Here is a 19,343-nt window from a genome sequence, read left to right as displayed (position 1 = left end):
CATTGATGAGATCAGTGTTATTATTACTATTATTATTATTATTTTAAATGGATGATTTGTTTTTTTTTTCTTTCACGTAGGTACAGAATGAATGAACTCTTAGGTCATTATTACACTCCCATCCTTATTAATAAAGATGAATCTACCTACCCTATGACAATCTGGTCTATTCTTATTCGATCTAAATTAAAATCGACAAAAATTGACCCTACCTGTCAATTCGAATTTTATAACCTTAAGCTTTACTAAAAATAATAAGAAAAGATGATGTAGATAATACCAATAATACCCTTCTTTTTCTCCATGACCATATGAGAATATATGAATCAAGAAAAAACAGTTCTCTTTCGTGCACTCATTGACTTGAGATAGGAGATGCCAATACACGTAAAGGGCATGAATCCTCCCCTAAATGATAATAATTGTGCATCTAAAGAATAAAAGCAACTTGACCTACTTCATGGAAAGGGGACTGCTCTCAAATTTCATGTTTTTGGTCGTTCAAGTAGAGGGTCCTACAAGAACTTTTTCAGGGGATAGAGACTGAGAGGCACTTCCAGATTTTTTTATTGTTATTATTTTTTTATTTTAACTTAAAAGTGGACTGGTGGTGGACAAGTTTGAATCCTCTGCCATGAGCGATGAGTGGACTGGCATGCAACTCAACCGATGGATGCTCACTGCCGGCTCACCGCTTAGGATTTTTTTGCTGGATGATGGCACACTGACACTATAACACAACCAATAATAAAACACTTTATAAATTGATCTTTTTGAATCTCTTATTGGATTGAACTTGTTCCCTTTTTCCTTTTATGGGTTGCGGATCCTTTTCACAACATATCTCATGGACCGTGTGAGATGGAGTGTAATGGTTACCTGCAAGGGAGATGAACCTGATTCCGGATCTAACATTATTACATTTGCTTGTCATTATCCTTTGTTAATAACTCTATTATACTCATGCATATTTCTGACTACCAAGCCATACTATTTCAAGAAGATTCAATTGCAATCTGTGATGGTTGAGTTGATCCAGATTCTAATGGTAGTGGCGCAGTTGTTTAGTTTAATCCAAATTTCACTGTCTTTAAGCTATGATGTTTCAAGGAAAGGACTGGTTCAAAGGCCAAAGGTATCACACAGTAGGGTTTGTTCCAAATATTGGCAAAAGGATTTAAACAGATAGAGGTAGATATCAATATTGAAATTTGAAAAATAAACAAATTGTAAGTTATATTATATACATGAAATTTGGACCTTCGACCAATAAAAAATGGTTGTAGCTCAATCTAATCAAAGGTTAATAACATATCATATGATTTTCAAATTTGATGAAGAAATAAGACCAAAATTTCATGAACAAATAAGATCTATCATCCTCTGTTCATCTAAAAATTAATTCAGTCCAACCTAAAATTTTTGCTTAAAAAATCAAGCTTTGATTAAAAAAAAAAAAATCAAGATCCCAATATGAATGGACAATGTATACGGCCTTCCTATCACAAAAATTCAAAAAATGAGAATTAAAATCTTAAATTGAATGATCAAGTTTACGTTCAGCCACGAATCATTCACCACAGGAGTTTAGACGTGGGTGGGAGAATATCACAAAGGTATTTCAGAAACACGGACGATATTTAAAAAAATATATTAACAAACCCTATAGATGTTTGTGAACCCTGAAATGGTGTGATGAGTCTTCATCACCTGGCCCTTTTCTTTTAAATAAAAAGAGGAAAAGAGATTGGCAAGATTGTCCATGATGTTCCTATGCAAGTGCTTCCGTTCTAACTTGTACAGCTGTGACGTGCTATGTGAAGGAAAACTTTGTCTAGACTGAATAATGTAAACGCAAAAATAAACAAAAATATTTGATTAATAGGCAACACATTTTTTCCTGAAAAAGAAAAGTCGGATGAAACATTAAAAAAGAAAAAAAAAATTTGTAAAATAATACAATCCATACAGCTCGGCAAAAGAAGAAAAAGAATTCAAGAAACCTAGAGATAACAATGAAATTCTATCTTAGATGTCTTTCTAGATACAAGCTGAAAACAAATAATAGAAATATTAGAGAAACACATCACAATTTGGGCACACACACACACACAGATCCCAAAGCTTTTGAGTTCTGAGACCCTCTCCTCATGATTCCCAAGGCCTTTAACAGAATACAAACCAACACAACCTCTCCAAGTGCTACTTTGCCGCTTGCCATCCTCACTTTGTAGCTTCCCTCTCTCCCACCCCTCCTCCTTCCTCACCATACATATATAATTCCCACCACCCTCCCACTCTCTTCTCTCCAGGCTGGCTCATTGAAGAGAACAAATTCACATGGTCTGAAAGAAGAAACAATACAAAGAATAGAAACTAGCCCAGGTTTTCTTTCTCAAGCCTTCTCTGTTTTAGCGAACTCCTCCAACCCTGAGATTAAAGAAAGGAAAAAAAAAAAAAAAATTCTTTCAACCCTTTTTTTGTGTTTTAAAATTTCCCATGGCCCCAAAAAAATTCTATTAATCTTAATGACATTTTTGTCTCTCTCTGTGTCATGCTTTCTTTCCTCCTTGTCTTAAGAAGCAGCTTTGGAGATGTCCTTGCTTGATCTGTTGTACTTCATGTGACTCGTAACAAGCTGCCCAGCTGCCAGAGCAGACATAAGGGATAGCTCCCCAGCAAGCACGGAGCCAGCAACAATGGTGGCCAACAGCCTTGCATTTGATCCAGGCGAATCTTTGTTCGCACCCTTCACACCAAGGAAGTTAAGACAAGCTGATTGAGATGCAAGCTGTGTCCCACCACCAACTGTACCCACCTGCAACAGAACAGCAGAAGAAAAGAAAATGAATATTAAATCAGATTCCGTCTAATTCTTTAACAAGGACATATTTATCATCAATTATTTAAAAAAAAAAAAAAAGGAATCTTTCAATTTAAAATGATAATGAGGGGTAATCAAAGTGGTTAAAGATAGGACCAAAGATGCTGCAGCCCTAATGGCTGCCATTAACTTGTTTGTATAAAATTTTACCGAGGAAAGAAATGAAATGTGAACTGATTTACGCCAGTCGAGACAAAGATGAAACAAAAATTGGGTGGCTATAAGGATTAGGGAACGACCAATACCTCAATGGAAGGCATGGTTACAGAGATGTGAAGATCCTTTCCATCGTTAACGGGTTCCATCATGGTGATGCAGTGAGAGCTCTCTACATTCTGGGCCGGATCTTGGCCAGTTGCTAGGTATACTGCAGAGACTATGTTGCTCGCATGTGCATTGAAGCCACCCAGAGCACCGGCCACTGCCGACCCAGCAAGGTTCTTGAGCATGTTGAGCTCTACGAGTGCAGAGACATTGGTCTTCAATACCTTCCTTACCACCTCTTCTTTGATAATTGCCTCACAGACTACAGATTTACCACGCCCTTCTATCCAGTTCACTGCAGCTGGCTTCTTATCCGAACAGAAATTTCCTAAACAATTTGGAACACAAAATCAACAAAGGATGAAGACTGAATAGCCAGAAATGGAGATAACTAGGATGGTGAATCACTTCTCAAGTATTGAGAGGCTTCCCTTTTTTTTTTTCCTCATTTTTTCTCCTCTTATAGATATTGAGAGGAGTCCTAGTCAAAAAGGGCTTTGATGAAGAACTACTACAAGAATTTCTAGGATTCAATAATTTTGGTTCCAATGGACGTATGTCCTATGCTAACACAATGAATGTATGCCTCTTAAGGCAACCGAAAATGAATGGTACTATGAACAAGCATATTTCTATTTGCCCCCGGAAGGGGGGTTTGAAGAAGAGCTTTCCTCCTCGTCACATTAGTTAATGAAGTTTTCAGAAAGTGTCACTCAAATTTGCATAGTTAATGAAATTTAAGCAAGTTGTATCAGATTAACCAGATTAGTTTCTATGAGACTCCAGTGCTTCTAATGCAGAAGACAGGGATAAGTATCTAACCAGAAATTCCCATGACATCCATGTCAGGAAAATCATTCTGAAGGAAGTCAAGGACATTCTGGACGCCTTTGGATACCATATTCATTCCCATAGCATCCCCAGTACTGCAGCTAAATCTCACATAAAGGTTCTTCCCAGCCATCGCACATTGGATGCTTTGAAGCCTTGCGAATCTGCTAGATCTGCAACCAAGAGGAATCACAAGAATTATATTGAGTTCATTGTAATAAAATTTTAATGTAGCAGAAGATAAAGATCCAAGAACCCCGAACCCTAATTCAAATTGGGCATATGTAAGACCTAATATACAATAAGAAATCAATGCTAAGCATGGTTTGTCATAATTCTAAATGTAATGAAAATCAAGGACAAGTCAACAAATGAAAGAGAAAAAATTTCAATGTAGCAGAAGATAAAGATCCAAGAACCCCGAACCCTAATCAAATTGGGCATATGTAAGACCTAACATACAATAAGAAATCAATGCTAAGCATGGTTTGTTATAATTCTAAATGTAATGAAAATCAAGAACAAGTCAACAAGTGAAAAAGAAAAGGTTACACATCTCTCAATAACACAGTGTACAGACAAAACAGATATTTTGCAGTAGATATTGGCAAATTACAAACTTCAAGGGAAAAAAATGGTTAATAATGGAAAAGCAGAACATATTAATACAAAATGACATCTAAAATTTATAGAAGTGTAAAGAAAAAGGAAAAATCGAATTCGAAAGACTAAGTTAAAAAAATGAACCTACTTGTTGAAAACGACCTCCAAAGTCTCGAAATTGACAGGATTTTCCAGAAAGAACTTCAACTCTGCAGCCCTTTTAGCAGAGCCAAACCTCACAACCGGCGCCCTAGTCATCCCATCTCTGAGTAACACACTGGTGGCACCACCAGATGCGTAAATGGCTTTACAACCCCTGTTGGTACTGGCCACCAAGCACCCCTCCGTGGTGGCCATAGGTACTGTATACTCCCTTCCGTCAAGCAACAAAGGACCTGCGACTCCCACAGGAATCTGAACATACCCAACTGGCATCTCACAGCATTGCCCCAATATGGAAGCGTAGTCAAACCCTTCCAGTGGCAATCCATCGAGCGATCTCCCCATCATCCTCTGCAGCGCCTCACGGCGTATTGTCGCCGCACGTTTGCAATCCCCAAGCCTTGATTCTAGCGAGTAAGAGGGAATTGTTCCATCAACAACCGATTTGATTACATCCTCGTCTTCTTCAGGCATCGGCGTGATAATGAGTGCCGGATCGACAACCTTGGGAGCAGGGGCAGCAATAGAAGGAGGGAGAGGGCAGTCCAAGGCAGCAGGGCAAGGGCCACGACGAGTATTTTCTTCGATGAGGAACTGCTCGTCTTCGACATCCCAAGCCTCATGGGAAGCACGAGTGATGAAGGATTGAACAAAATCAATGCCGAAGAAGCCGAGAAGGTAAATGAAGGAAGCGATGAGGGAGAATAAAGCAATGATCTCAGAAAAGGTCACGACGTGAAGAGGGGTAGAAGTGCGGATCTTGTCACGCCAGCGGTGGAGGAGGAAGTAAGCAACGGAGAAGAAGAGAGTGAAGAAGATGCCATTGGTGAGGTAAAGAGGGAGGGGAAGAGCATCTGAGGCTTGTGGAGTCGGTGGACGAGTATGATTATGATGATCCACAGCTTTCGTCGTCGAGTGATGGAGTTGCCGACGCTGATGTTGAGGCCCAGGCCCTTCCAGAGTCGGAGTTTTCTCCGGTCTCCTGCGGGCAGCTTCCATGGCTGTTCACCGGATAAAATAGGCCGGAGAAGAGAGCGGAGGGAACGAGCGAGACCTGCCGGCGACGCGTGCCTGCCTACCTTCCTAACCTAAGTTGTACTTTGGCTACAAGGGCGGACTTTGACGAGTGGAGGTAGTTTCATTTATATAGAGAGAAGCTAAAGGGTGGGGTGAGGCGGGCGCCCAAGCCGATTGAACCACACGGACGGCGTGCAGGACGCCGTAGTCGCATGGGGAGCACGTATGTACGCATATGCGGACCTTCGCATTTCTTTAACGATCCCAAGTTCCGATACGCCTGCTGCGCATTGCGCTTCTTCTCCACGTCTCTCATATGTTTATCTTTTTTTTTTTTACTGTTTTACCCTGGTTAAAATCTGTTAATTACTACCGTTTGTCGGCCGTTAATGTATACGCGTGTGTTGACTGAAACCGTTTGTATCGAGAAACGAATCGAATCATTTAAATTAGAACCGATCAATTAATCATTGTTTGGCTGGTTTCGTTTTCGATTTATCGTATCACTCGTTGGTCCAGAAAAAACCCCGCTTGCTGTATAAAGGCATCGATTTGAGGGTTATGACCAACTAGTTATTACTGTGAAGCACACTCTTTCTTTTACGAAAAAAAAAAAACACAGCCCAGTAGCATTATTTTTTTCTGAAAATAATATATTAAATTTTAATTTTGAACCAATAAACCTACCTCTGTTGATGGAAAATTGCACCATGTGCATGTGGAGATCCTCTCTTATAAATCATATAATTGGAACTGAACCAATTTGGTTTTAGTTTTTATCAATTACATTATGAACCATACAGAACCAATCATTTAAACCGAATCGAATCAATGTCCTATCATTTATGGGTCTCAGCCTTCTTCGGAGGTAGGTAGGGGAAGTAAAACATTAAACCTAACTGAATATAAATAGTAGGGGCCCTAAATAGTGATAACAAAATAATCTACAAGAAAATGAGCTATAATGAGCATCCAACAACTGAAATGCATGATCAAATCCTCCCACCCGTTGGATATTCATGACACCCTAAATGGTGGCAAGCTTCAAACTTTGAATGTTGACTCACAATGCTGTGCTGTCTTCTCTTCAGTCCACCGACGACGGCTATCGTGGACTGATCCATGGACCTCTTCTTTTGACTATGACGCAAAGATCAACGGTCTCCATCTGAAGGCTATATAAGCCCAACTACAAAAGGTAGCGTTTGGATGGAAAATGCCAAGAGTTGGTTATTTAGTTAAATAGATGATTAAGTACAACACTTTGATTAGCTGTCACTAATCTATTAGACTATAAATGGGTATTTGTAGAGTGCTCCAACATCTAAAAATAGGATAAAGCGCAGGAATTTTAATTAATTTTTATTTATTTTTTGAGATGGGCCTTGTATGAAAAAAGGCTACTACTCCGTTACCAATACCTCACCTTAGTTGGATTTGCTTGGTTGTTTACGAGAAATTTGGTTTCACTCATTGATGTGTGTGTGTGTGTGTGTGTGTGTGTTTTGCCAATGACCCCATAATCGCATGGACCAGGCAGATCATATCGGGGTTTCATTGAAAGTAGTGAAGAGCACTAAACACCACCAGATGGATCATATTGGGGTTTCATTGAAAGTAGTGAAGAGTACTAAAGACCCCAGTGTGAGTGGCCCAATGTGTGCTTAGTGAGAGTCGAATTCAGGACGTCCAAGTTTATGATTCGTACCAAATCCGTTGCTCACCAACTGCACTACCCCCTTGGGTTACTAAGAACTTATTAATATATTTGTTAACTTTCAAATTTAGAAATTTAAATTTCTAGATTTCCTGTCCAAAACACATTTATAAATTCTTTCATTATCTATGTAAAAACAGAAAAATAAATGTTTTTGTTATTATATTTTGTTTTTGTAAAATATGAATTTTCACTATCTATTTTAATGTAAAATACAAAAACGAGTATTGACAATTAGGAAGTTTTAAATAAAGGAAAATTTTCAATTTAAAATGTCATAACCATGAAAATTTTATAATAAAACAAACAAGTCCTACAACAGAGGAAAACATCCTTTTGACAACACAAATTCTTGGGGAAGCACATTCAAATATATATTGCTATCACTAGAAGGAAAAATGAATTTCTATTGGATTATTTGAATAATATCAAGAGATAAAAAGCAATTGGCATGCGCATGTGTGTATGCTGAGCTCAATATATAATTTCAATTTTTTTGCATAGATATTGAGATAAGCCACGATTACAAATTTACTTCCACCTCATTATAAATTATATCTCCTAGTTGGTGAATCCAAAACATATATCGAGCTATTACCAAATAGATATGAATGATCCATAATAAAGCATTGGTGAATCCAGAACATAATAGTGAGCTATTATCAAATAGATGCATAATAAAGTGGAATTAAGTATCTACCTAAAAGAAGCAGTATGAAGTGTGTTGCTATCCTCCGACTATACCAACATTGCTGAGATTCATACTAACATGACCAAAAAAAAAAAAAAAGGCGATATTAAAAAGTTAAGAATACTAACAACATCCAAATAAGGGTACCATAATATATATATATATATTGAGATAACCTATGATCACGAATTTATTTCCACTAAATAACAAGTCTTTTCTTTCCTCCTTTATATCTCTTAGTTGGAAAGTTCAAAACATATATTGAGCTATTAACAAAATAGTTATAAAGTGGCATCAATGCATTCCATCTTCCAGTGTGTTAAATATTCCCCCTATTGACTCTCTGAAAAATAAAAAATGAAAACATTCTCTCATCTTTTGAGGTGAAAACTGATCCTAACAAAGAAAAACGAAACTACCTAATCGTATATCAGCCAATGAGTTACTTCTTTTTCTTACAAATTAAAAAATTGCGCATCCAGGGAATCGAACCCTGGTCAGTACCGTGGGAGGGTACTATGATACCACTACACCAGATGCGCTTGATGCTTGCAAAACTCCGTTTGATAGATTAAGAATAAAAAAATATAGATTTCTTTTACAGCTAGTTAAGAAGAGGGAACAAAAGATTCAATCATGCTTGAGTCGGCTTGACGGCTTGAGTTTAGGCCTAGTGGGTTCCAAAATGTAAATAAAGTGAAGCTTTTGGAGTCATCATTCTGCTTTTGGATATGGTTATTCTCTACTTGAGTCCTTCTGGTTCTGGATTATATAGCATTTCTTACTGGTTCCTTCCTTCTAACTTCCCTTCTAGAATGGGAAGCACTTGCCAATGGGGAGATTCAGAGTCGGTGAAGTACCAAGGGAATAAGTGCTCAACAAATGGTATGTAGACTCTCTACAAACCATTCCACTATCTATTGAATGATTAAAATTATCACTATCATCCTGTCAGATGGTAAAAAATTTTGATTAATCAAGGAAAGTGTTAGATCAAACACCAAGAAACACGAATAAAGAAAGACAATAGATCCGTACGACACAGAGATTTAACGAGGTTCACACACCAGGGTGGTGTGCTACGTCCTCGGGCGAAGAAGAAGATGATTCACTATGCAGAAGAAGGATTACACCCTAACAGCGGCGAGGAAGAACTCGCCCTGAAACCCTAGCTTCGTGAAAACCCTAGAATACAATGACTCTCAACAAGCAACAGTACATTATATATATACTCCAAATAGCGGTTCGACCCATCGGGTCGCGGTCGATCCGGTCGAACTATACCGCGGGGGCGTAGCCCCCGCACCCCCATACGAGATCAGTGATGGGCTCCGGGCTTGGGCCTATCGGCCCAAGCCCTCTGCTTCCATCACAGATCTCAGAAAATTTCCCATTCGGGTCGCCACCAAAATATGTCGAATCGGGTCAATCTTCAAAACGGGTCAAGAATTCGAGACAAACTTAACAGAAAGTTACTTTGATGAGATTGTGAAAGTGGCAAGTTTTTTTTCCTTTCAAGGGATGGATTGAGATTTTCTTCACTCCACAATTAAGATTGAATCTCTTAATCTATGAGGCAGAATTAATGATGACATCATTAATCGATAAGTTGAATCATAACATCAAATTACTATGAGAATCTTTTCATCACAATTTCACCCTAGGTGACGAAGAACTTTTACATGCTTGAATAATACCTCTATAGGTGTTTTTTCGAACATGTAACATTCTTTTGATTGTCCTTTTTGTCTTATTTCTAAAAATTCTTCAAAATAGATGTAAAAAAATAATAATAATAATAAGATTCGACATAGTCGAAATCTAGATTCATATCCATTTAAGGGTATTCATATTCGATCAAAGGATATCTAGATCCAAATCTGAATTATTTGAAGAATAATTATGATTTTAAGGGTTCTTGAAGTTTAGACAAGTTCTAGAGAATGAGAAAAAGAACTAAGACAACTTCAAAAGATGGATTAAGAACAAATTATATTCATCCGCATCCGTATCTGATCGGAAAATATCCAGATCCGATCCATTTACATCCCTTGTTAGAACAAGTAAATTCTCTCTCGGCTGTAACAACAAAACACCATATACATATACATTAGACACAAAAACAACCCACGACCTCGACACCATTGTGAAGCCCTCGTGCCTTGTGGTACAAAGTCCAGTGAGTTATTTGGTTAATCCAAGAGACCAGACTCCTGATAGCTCTTAACAGAATCAACAAGAGTCTCTTCTAATGGCCTGTATTTCCACCCCAACCGCTGCAATTTCTCTGAACTCAGCTTTGCTCCTTCATCTACCTCAGTAAAACTGCCAAATCATAGATAAATAAAATTATGAGAATATCTTATCAGGGTAAAACCTAAGTTCACCACTATTGGGTATAAGGTGAAGGAGATATACCCAACACATGATGAAAACAAGCTAAAAGTTGAGAGTTGCTACTTGGACCAGGTATGGAACAACCTAAGCTCAACCCAAAGAGCTACATATTTAATCCTAACCTAACAACTCTTAAACACAATATGTTGGACTGAGATGGCCAGTGAGAGGGGGGGGGGGTGAATTACTGATGACCAAAAACTTGATGCGTTGGCGTCACAACCACTCAAGCATGTAGGCATACCACGCATCCACATACACATGCCTATACTCACCTCGCAATTACATACAGTCACAACCATGCGGCCAAGTCTACCAATGTATACAACATATGTATCACCCTACAGCAAAAACATACAACTATCACTAGCTGGGGCTATCACCAACCGACCACTCATCACATAATCCATCCTCCACAAACCACCCTGCAGAAAATAATATACAATGCAAATATACGATGAGCATGCACCACAAGACGGAGATATACATGGTTTGGCAGTGTTCTTACATCCACAAAGCAATGTGCCCACATTCCCAATCGCAAACTCATACATATACAAATCCCGCCCCCAATATAATGCAAGTATTCACTTAGGCAATATATCAAACACATACCCTACATTCAAATAAAATAGATGGTAACCTCCAGAGATGCTGTCAACTATACATCTCCAATCACTAATGCATTACATTGTTTTCTTCCATCCTCTTTTGCTTCTTCTCAACCGAGCATGGTATCTGCCAGAGCAAGTGCACATGAAGCGTCTCTCTCAAGAACCACAAACCCTAGGTTTTGTGTTCTTCCTATTCTTCTACTTCTTCTTCTTCTTCATCTTCTTCTTCTCAACACAACTAACACTTAAAAAAAAAACATGTGTAGAACTTCAACTAATGTTCTTGAGAAAGCCAAACCTTCATTGAGCCTTCTTCATAAACCCTTCAATGTCTTCTTGAGAGCACAACACAACTCTTCACTTGAATGCTTGGAAGCATAAATGGAACATGGAAGATTGAGGATTCTTGGGTTCCTCCTCTTTGAGCTTCCTCTCCTCATAAATCACTCCTCTCAAGCTTAAAGGCATCTCCTATAGTTCTCTCTTGAAGCCATTCCTCCCTTATATATCCCACAATCCAAAAAGCCACTTAAAACCACAAAATCACATGTTCTAGGTAGAACTGCTCGTCTTGTTTGAGCAACCGGTGATCCGATTACTGTTCACTTTGCTCCTAGCCAAAATGGACCTAATTCCAACCAGCTAACCTGTTCCATGATCCAGCAGCTGGCAACCCAACCTTTGCTCACTAAAACGATCATATTTCTCTGTCTAATCTCTGATTAACTTGATTCTTTTTCAATATGAAAGCTACAACTTTCATGTTTACACTTTCAACTCAGGTTCAGTGCAGGTTCAGCTTGAATCCGATGCATGTGCAGAAACAGTTTCCTGAAGCACACATGCCATGTCTGAAGATCAAGTCATAACTTCCAACTCCAATATCGGATTGATATGATTCTTAAATAGTTGGAAACTTAACTCAGAGATCTACCTTTCCTATGCTTTTTTTCTTCCACAGATTCTAAATGAAGGACAACTCAAAAGTTTTGTGAAGTCATTGCATGTACAAAATCGATGTTGAAGCAGTGTTCTGAATCAATATATACCAAAACAATTGTCTAGCAACTTCCTCATCTGACTTAGGATTTACCTAATTCTGGTGCCACATTAAAGATGCCTTGAGGGTCAACAACTCTCCTTTGGAGTTCAACCCAGAATGTGCGTAAACTGTTGAAACTGGGCTTGAAGTCGCCGGATGAGCAGGAACAAAGTTCTGAACTCCCATGTCATTCATAATGTTCGAACCATAACTTTTAACCCTGAGATCCAATAAACATAATTCCAGTTTCCACTAAAAGCCGACTTGATTTCCTTAAAATCTCATGCATACGAATTAATGGTCCGACCAACATAAGAGAAGATACAACTCATTCAATCTACTCGCCTGACATGAAACCTAAAATCTACTTACTTCAACCAAAGCATCCACCTTCTCAACTCCATCAAGTAACATCACCTCATGCACTCTAGGACTTGCACCTGCCTCCTCATCATGTCAAACACATCTGATAACTGCCACTCATGATGATGCCAACTACTCCATGCTTTCCATCCTTGCCTCCATTGCTCACTGCCTATGGATAACATGGATTACAGTCTACCTCATTTGCGGACTTCCTCATGCAGCGGCTCACAACACCCATGGTGGCTACAAAATCTCCATAGATTCCTTGGTCTTCCAGCCTAGTTATATGTCAAATCATCAACATGCTTTGTTTGACAACAAAGCTCAACCATGTTATCCCATACAATCAGCTCTGCTCTTCCACAATAAACTTCCTTGGAGCCCAGAAGCTTCAAGCTGGCCAACATCTTCATCAAGCTACTCACCTCACACTGGTAAACTTCTCAACGCTCTTACATTCTTGGCCAACTCATTGCACTTCTTGCTCAGCCAAACTTATGCACACACTTTCCTTTATTCTGTTCATCCTATTGCATTTTTTTTTTTCTTGTTTCTCAAAAAACAACCATTCTTTTGCAAGCTTACGCTCTCCTTGAAATCATATTTTCAGTTAGTAGAAGGCCGGACTGTGAAAGCAACTGAATATAGGGAACAAGAAAACGGCTACGGTAAGTCAATGATGGAGCCTCGCTCTGGAGAATTCCTTGAGTTCAGGACTCATGCTAGCTGTCCTATTTGATTGTTGCTTCAGGCAGACCAAATAAAGGAAGCAAGAAATCTGTTGCTTGTTTGCCGAGGGATTTCCTTCTTTGTCTAAGGTGGGTGGTCTACGATCAGCTAGCTCAGCCGTTGCTTGGTTGCATGGGGCATTAACGCCCTTATGATTAGAGTAGGCCTTTTCTTGCTGCATTAGCACAATAGCTTAATTGTTGGGGTTAGCATTGAAAGAAAGAGCATGGTATTCATTTCTTCATGCATATTCATAGCTGAGTCTACTAACAAAGGGACCAGCCTCATCGTGGTGATTAGAGGACACAACAATTGCAACACTAGCACAACGCATCCTGTTCTCAACACATTATACTTAGTCCCAAGCAACCTGTGGTGGGTCGGCTCAATCTAGGTTCAGCCAACCAAGCTTTCATGTATTGAAATACAGAGATATAGACAGATAACAAGGTGACACCATATTGCACAAGGGCCCGATGGCCTCCTCACCTTTAGTTTTATTAGTACAAGAAAGCAGACTTACTTCTTTGGATAGCTGTAGTTAGGATATAAGCGCCTCAGCTTGTCCACCAAGTCCATTGTTTTGCTCATGTGTGCTGTACAAATGTATCTCCCTTCTGCTTCAAGCTTCTCATATACCAGCAGCAGTGCTTCAGCTACATCACGGACATCTACGATCATCTGGACCTTGTTTTCCACAGACTTCGATCCATCTGTTAGGTCATGTAGGAAAAAATAACTTAAATAAATCTCCCACCTCCAATAAGGGGAAAAAAAGAAGTCTAGAAGGTGTCAGCTCAACATGCAAATGGTTATGACAATATTGAGGGGGGAATTCTCTCAGGAAGATTCCTTTTATGTTAAAACAAAGTTTTATGAAATCTTAGGGGAGCTTCCAACAGAATTACGTGACAAATTTCGGGATTGGGTTCTGTAATAGGGAGCACATGTGGAAGCACCAACAGTGGTGGAATTTTCTGCCTTTCATGTGGGGCAGGGTGGTCATTTCGCCCTCCCATGTGTCTTGGCACAGGGGCCACACTGCCTTTTACGCTTCTTTTTCACATATCTATATTATGAATTTTATGATATGCATCTTTGTTACTTTGTCACATAAAAAAAAAAAAAAGGAGAGAGAGAGAGCAGTACAATCGCTGCATATCTGTACATAAATCAAGCATTCTACTGGAAAAAGGGGTGGGGTTAAAAATATATCACCCCAACTTCAAGGCCTGAAGCTCATCGAGTTTCTAAGTCCCATTTACAAATCTAGTTATGTATGTACATGTGTGTAACAAATACGAAAATAAAAGACACCAAATATGTCATAATGTAAGAGTAGACCTTGCAAAAGCCTGAAAAGAGTCCAACTACTAGCATTTAGTGTAGATTGCAGCATTGGCCCGATAACCAGAGACGGGCAAACAGTTACTACATTGAGCTCACTTCTCTTTGCATAATCCCAAGCCTCACTTTCTGCTACAGTTTTGGAAAGGCGATAGTAATTCTGGCACCAATATGAAAAAATGGAAGTCCCAAAATCTTCAATGTCAACAAGGAGAAACAATCAAACAGCTAAAAGACCTAGAAATTTCTAATCAAGACAATGGTATCAAGTGATATCAAACGTAAAACAGATCTGACATTTTATTATATTGTGGACGAGCAATAAAGGGATTGAAGAGATCAGAGAACTAGAGAGAAATATTAAGCAAGAACAAATAAAATGCTTCAAAACACCCCTCCCCAAAAGAAAAGAAAAAATAATAGCATATTACAACTACAAACTGATGCTCACTCTGTGACGAGTTGCACTCACTGCAGGAGCCACTCTCTTCCTTTATCCAAGAGCAATATTCCTCTAAGGAGCAAGAGTCTACAATACTTGCATGATTCAGAATACTAGGCCTTAGACCAATTCAGGTTTATATCCCTGACCAAATCCATGGATAGAAACATCTCAAACCAAAAAGAGGGGGGAAAAAAGAAAGAACAGCCTGAAGCCTACAAAAATTAAGGAGATTTGACCAATAGTTGTACAGCATCCAAGTGCACAGGCTAGGAAATCAAGCCAGAAATGGTACACTGTATTTTCATGTTCAAAACATTACTACAAAATTCCTAGGAAATTCAACTTGTGTTTAGAAATTTCAAGAAATTGGATGCCAATCATCCTTAAATCTATGTGATGCAAATTCAAAAAAAGAACATAGGTGCACATAGAAAACTCTTATTTAAGTCATTTGTGGGTTGTTCAACTAGTTTTACTTCTATTTTATTTCAGTACACTTGGGTCATTTCCTAATGCTGGTAAACATTAGCTTATTCGTCATTCAGAAACATTAAATTTCTAGTTGATTATTGTAAAAATAATTACGTTACTAGAACAACAGCCGAAAGAAATATTTTGGGGGCTGCAGATAATCCCAGATACCAAATGCCAGGTTCACTCCTCTTTAAGTTTCCAGCTCTGTGTGTTTGTGCTTTTAATGGCAATTTTCCAGCTATTTTAATCTCCATCACCTCACTATTTTCCATTTTTCGGTTTTTCAATTTAGGTTGTATCATTTGATTCCATTGATAAAGTTGATTTCTACACCAGATTTTACATACCAGATCTGGTATCGGTGGCTGGTGGTAAACTAAAGCAGATGCAACTGATATGAGGAAAACGATTCAGAAGATTTTAAAGGAAAAGCAGGTTCTGCAGTAATAAGAACCTCTTCAGTATCCTCACACTTCATGCATGGTCAAGCATGTACAGCAATTTAGATTTACCATCCTGTTATCAAGTTACTAATGGTACCACAAGCTAAAAGAAATCCAGTAATAGAGACAACCGAGCACAGGAAAAAGTTTGAAGACTCCTCATCACCATATTCATGCTTCCTGGAGTTAATTTTCAGAGCCTTACTCATATTCTTCACTTAATTGGTTCAAGAAAAGAAACACCAATATGTTCCAGAGGCTGCAGTTTAAGCACAATATCTGCAGACCCATGGCACAAAATAAAAAAAAGAAATCTGTGAATGACAAAAACATTCAAACATTGACTTATTTGCTCTGAACAATCTGGTTTTTTCTTTTAGAACACTAGTCCATTGACCCGAATCTGATTTATATATTTCTCAATAGCTTACCTTGATTTCCCTAAGGTATTCCTTGTCAGACCAGCATGTTTCATCCATAACCTGATTCTTTGGCCAGTTTGGATTCATGGCAACAGCACCTCTAGATGACACAACCACAACTCTTTTTACTTTTGTTTCAGAACATGCCTTGAGTACATTTAGTGTACCATTAACAGCAGGTTCAATAAGTTCTACCTACAAAAGAATTATCTGAGATAAGATACAGAAAATATATGTGAAAATCCCATGGAGGATAGATTCTTATCGTGGGAAATGGATATTGACCAAACTATGCTACCTCTTCTCTGACCAACCAAAGAATGTCATAGGATGATATGATTAGGATACTTCCATAGGATCTGTTTTCTTCAAGTTACATGGCACATATGTGATATGCCACAAGTAGCATTATATTGTTCCAAAGTTATACTTATGTTTACCATAGGTGCATCAGGGTACGGTGAAACACATTTGGACCAGCTGACATATATGATGACATGATATGGCTTAAAGGGATGTATCCATACCTCAGGATTCAGTACCATTCCTGGAGGGACTGGGCTTGCAACATGAAATACTCCATCGCATCCTGCAATGGCTGTGTGAAGAGAGCTGTAGTCCAGCAAATCTGCCTTGAAGAGCCGCAAGTTCCCCAAGGAATCATCTAGTTTCTTCAAATGAGCATTCTTTACATCCCCTGCAAGAGCTTGACCTTATTGAAAGTTCCAGAAATTCCAGCAGAATTTGGGCTAAGAAATAAGAATGTTTGTTGGAAGGATTTAATGAACAAATTGTGATCTGCAATTGCATGATTTGGGATTTCCATAAAGCATAAGTTAGATTCTAACATAACCTTTGAAGAAATAGAGTGAGGACCCAATAGAATTACAAACACCTTAGACAGGGCCATCAACTAAACACTTATATGATAGTTACTATAATATGCATACTAGAATGACGGCACATTCCCCCTATTTACTACTTAATTTGTTTAGAGAAACAGCTTCGAGAGTGATTAGCAGAATGAGCATCATAGGGCCCCCATTTGCCATGCTGCTTCTCAGATGGAACCAACAAAAAGACAGGTCAGCATCATGTCAAATTTCAGTCCAAAAGGATTTCACAAAAGGCAGAGTAAAGTGCTCTTTTTCAGTATTTTTGCAAGGAGAATCAACTTTTGAATTGCAAAGGCTCCACACCATTAAGCCCAGATTTGACACTTGGCCACAAAAACCGTCTATTAACAGTCTTGAATCTTGATGGCCAATCACACTCCATTTGGCAAAGATAAAACCACACTTCATACTAACCCTATCAAGACAGCCATCCAAGAGAACATATTTTGCTTTATAATTCACAACTTCTAGCTATTTTGTGGGACTTCATAGAACTTTTATGGGAAAAAAGCAATATTTTACTCTGTTATCCTACCAGTGTCCCCAATTTTATCAAAACCTACAAAGAAAATAAACCAGTTTGTTATCCTCATTGCAAAGTTGCAACCAAGTGGTGTAAAAATAAGGGACATGACTTATTTTCCATGAGAAAGCCACTTGTTTTGTATTCTTTAATGCAATTTACAAAAAAGAAAGCCACCCGTTTTTCATTCTTCTATGAAATTTACCTAAATAAAAGTATGCAAAAAAACCTAAAAAATTCCAGAAAACTCTCTGAGCAAGGCAAGGCGGGGCGGGGGTGGGGTGGAGTCCATGAATTCATCAGTATATTGCATGAATCTGTTATCAGTTGCATCCAAGAAGATACCAAAATAAACATCACCCAAAGTTTACATGATCAGAATTAAAAATAAAACTGATAAAGAGTAAGGACTATTCCATACAAAATATTATGATAAGAATAACAAACAAAAGATGGCCAAAAGCTGCTTGAGTATCTACAGATTGGACAGCTTTGGAAGTTATCAAATATTGATTTAGGTGAAAAATCAAAAACCAATAAAGGGATATACTCTTTTCTTTAATTTAACAACGAAGCTGAGACACAAAAGATAGGTTAATCATCGAAATATATAGCACTTGAAGAACACAGCCAACAAACAAATTAAGCAAATAAAGAAACAAAATAAAGTTACCAAACAATAATTACTACAAACATAAAATATAGAAAAGGGTAGCAATAGAATCACCTGGCTCTCTTAGGGTTCCATGGACTCTGTAGCCCCTAGAAAGGAGAAGCTTTACAAGCCACGACCCCACATACCCTCCTGCGCCTGTCACACACACTCTTCCCTTCTCCGCCATTAACGATTAAATTTCAAATATTGGAGAACCAAACACTTTTTTTTTGGTATTGTTACAAGGAAGTCGGAGAATACTTTTTAGAGAGAGAGAGAGAGAGAGAGAGTGAAATGGCGAGAGCTTTCAGGGTGGACTTTGCTTTTAAGAGAGAGAAATGGCGAGAGCTTTCGGTGTGGAATTTGCATTTGAGCGAGGGAAAGTTTCCATTGTTAATTGTGTTGAGAAGAATATAAAAGATACCAAAAATACAAAGGAAGGTGCCATGATTCCTTTTTCCATTAATAAAGAAACCAATCACAAACGGTCCGTAACAGCAGGGGAAATAGAATTATTAATTGGTAACGGTCTTAGCGAATACCGATATGATACTGATTTGGATCGGTTTTTATCCATGGTTTTAGATCATGGTATCGGAGCAGGAGCCGATTATCCCTAACACCATCGCGTGTGCATAAGAACCAGACACTCCCCCAAGAGAAATACTTTCCTTTTTTTTTTATATATATTATGGGAGAAACCACGTCGTTTGACTATGTAATATACACTAGCGTCTCCTGTGACTCTCCCTCTCTCCTACCACAACAAGTGTAGATGTATCATTTCATGGTAGAGAGGAGAGAGATAGACATAAAAAGTG

General features: G+C 38.4%; 2 protein-coding genes and 1 non-coding gene across 5 annotated transcripts; all 3 read right to left on the bottom strand.

The window, feature by feature from the left end:
- Nucleotides 1-1,926: 1,926 nt before the first annotated feature.
- LOC122074500 (3-hydroxy-3-methylglutaryl-coenzyme A reductase 1-like) lies at nucleotides 1,927-5,868 on the bottom strand. The gene is made up of 4 exons (XM_042639349.1): nucleotides 4,731-5,868; nucleotides 3,971-4,152; nucleotides 3,130-3,476; nucleotides 1,927-2,818 (listed from the first exon to the last, which is right to left on the bottom strand). Exons 1-4 carry the CDS (start codon nucleotides 5,741-5,743, stop codon nucleotides 2,576-2,578), a joined length of 1,785 nt encoding a protein of 594 aa, XP_042495283.1. The 5' UTR covers nucleotides 5,744-5,868; the 3' UTR covers nucleotides 1,927-2,575.
- Nucleotides 5,869-8,640: 2,772 nt separating this feature from the next.
- Nucleotides 8,641-8,711, bottom strand: TRNAG-CCC. Its single transcript has one exon. It is a non-coding gene; the product is annotated as a tRNA-Gly (tRNA).
- Nucleotides 8,712-10,144: 1,433 nt separating this feature from the next.
- Nucleotides 10,145-19,013, bottom strand: LOC122074616 (cinnamoyl-CoA reductase 1-like). Of its 3 annotated transcripts, none has more exons than XM_042639519.1 (6): nucleotides 18,595-18,997; nucleotides 16,976-17,145; nucleotides 16,458-16,643; nucleotides 14,662-14,824; nucleotides 13,841-14,030; nucleotides 10,145-10,494 (listed from the first exon to the last, which is right to left on the bottom strand). In XM_042639519.1, the coding sequence occupies exons 1-6, from the start codon at nucleotides 18,707-18,709 to the stop codon at nucleotides 10,362-10,364; spliced, it is 957 nt and encodes a 318-aa protein (XP_042495453.1). In that variant the 5' UTR covers nucleotides 18,710-18,997; the 3' UTR covers nucleotides 10,145-10,361. The 3 variants fall into 3 exon arrangements, with proteins under 3 accessions (XP_042495453.1, XP_042495455.1, XP_042495454.1); XM_042639520.1 differs by lacking the exon at nucleotides 10,145-10,494 and adding an exon at nucleotides 10,837-13,492 and having other exon boundaries at nucleotides 18,595-19,013; XM_042639521.1 differs by lacking the exon at nucleotides 16,458-16,643 and having other exon boundaries at nucleotides 18,595-19,002.
- Nucleotides 19,014-19,343: the final 330 nt, after the last annotated feature.

Source organism: Macadamia integrifolia, chromosome 3 (assembly GCF_013358625.1).
Source record: "Macadamia integrifolia cultivar HAES 741 chromosome 3, SCU_Mint_v3, whole genome shotgun sequence".
Lineage (NCBI taxonomy): Eukaryota > Viridiplantae > Streptophyta > Magnoliopsida > Proteales > Proteaceae > Macadamia > Macadamia integrifolia.
The sequence above is the reverse complement of the archived record's forward strand: the minus strand, read 5'-3'. Positions and strand labels throughout refer to the sequence as shown.

Excerpts from the sequence above, each read along its gene's own strand:
- LOC122074500 (XM_042639349.1), bottom strand. The coding sequence starts at position 5,743 with ATGGAAGCTGCCCGCAGGAGACCGGAGAAAACTCCGACTCTGGAAGGG. Across the intron at positions 3,477-3,970 it reads GGATGTCATGGGAATTTCTG|GAAATTTCTGTTCGGATAAG; the intron begins GTTAGATACTTA and ends CAAATTGTTTAG. Across the intron at positions 2,819-3,129 it reads TAACCATGCCTTCCATTGAG|GTGGGTACAGTTGGTGGTGG; the intron begins GTATTGGTCGTT and ends GTTCTGTTGCAG.
- LOC122074616 (XM_042639519.1), bottom strand. The coding sequence starts at position 18,709 with ATGGCGGAGAAGGGAAGAGTGTGTGTGACAGGCGCAGGAGGGTATGTG. Across the intron at positions 17,146-18,594 it reads TGGAACCCTAAGAGAGCCAG|GGGATGTAAAGAATGCTCAT; the intron begins GTGATTCTATTG and ends AAGCTCTTGCAG. Across the intron at positions 14,825-16,457 it reads AATACCTTAGGGAAATCAAG|AATTACTATCGCCTTTCCAA; the intron begins GTAAGCTATTGA and ends TATTGGTGCCAG.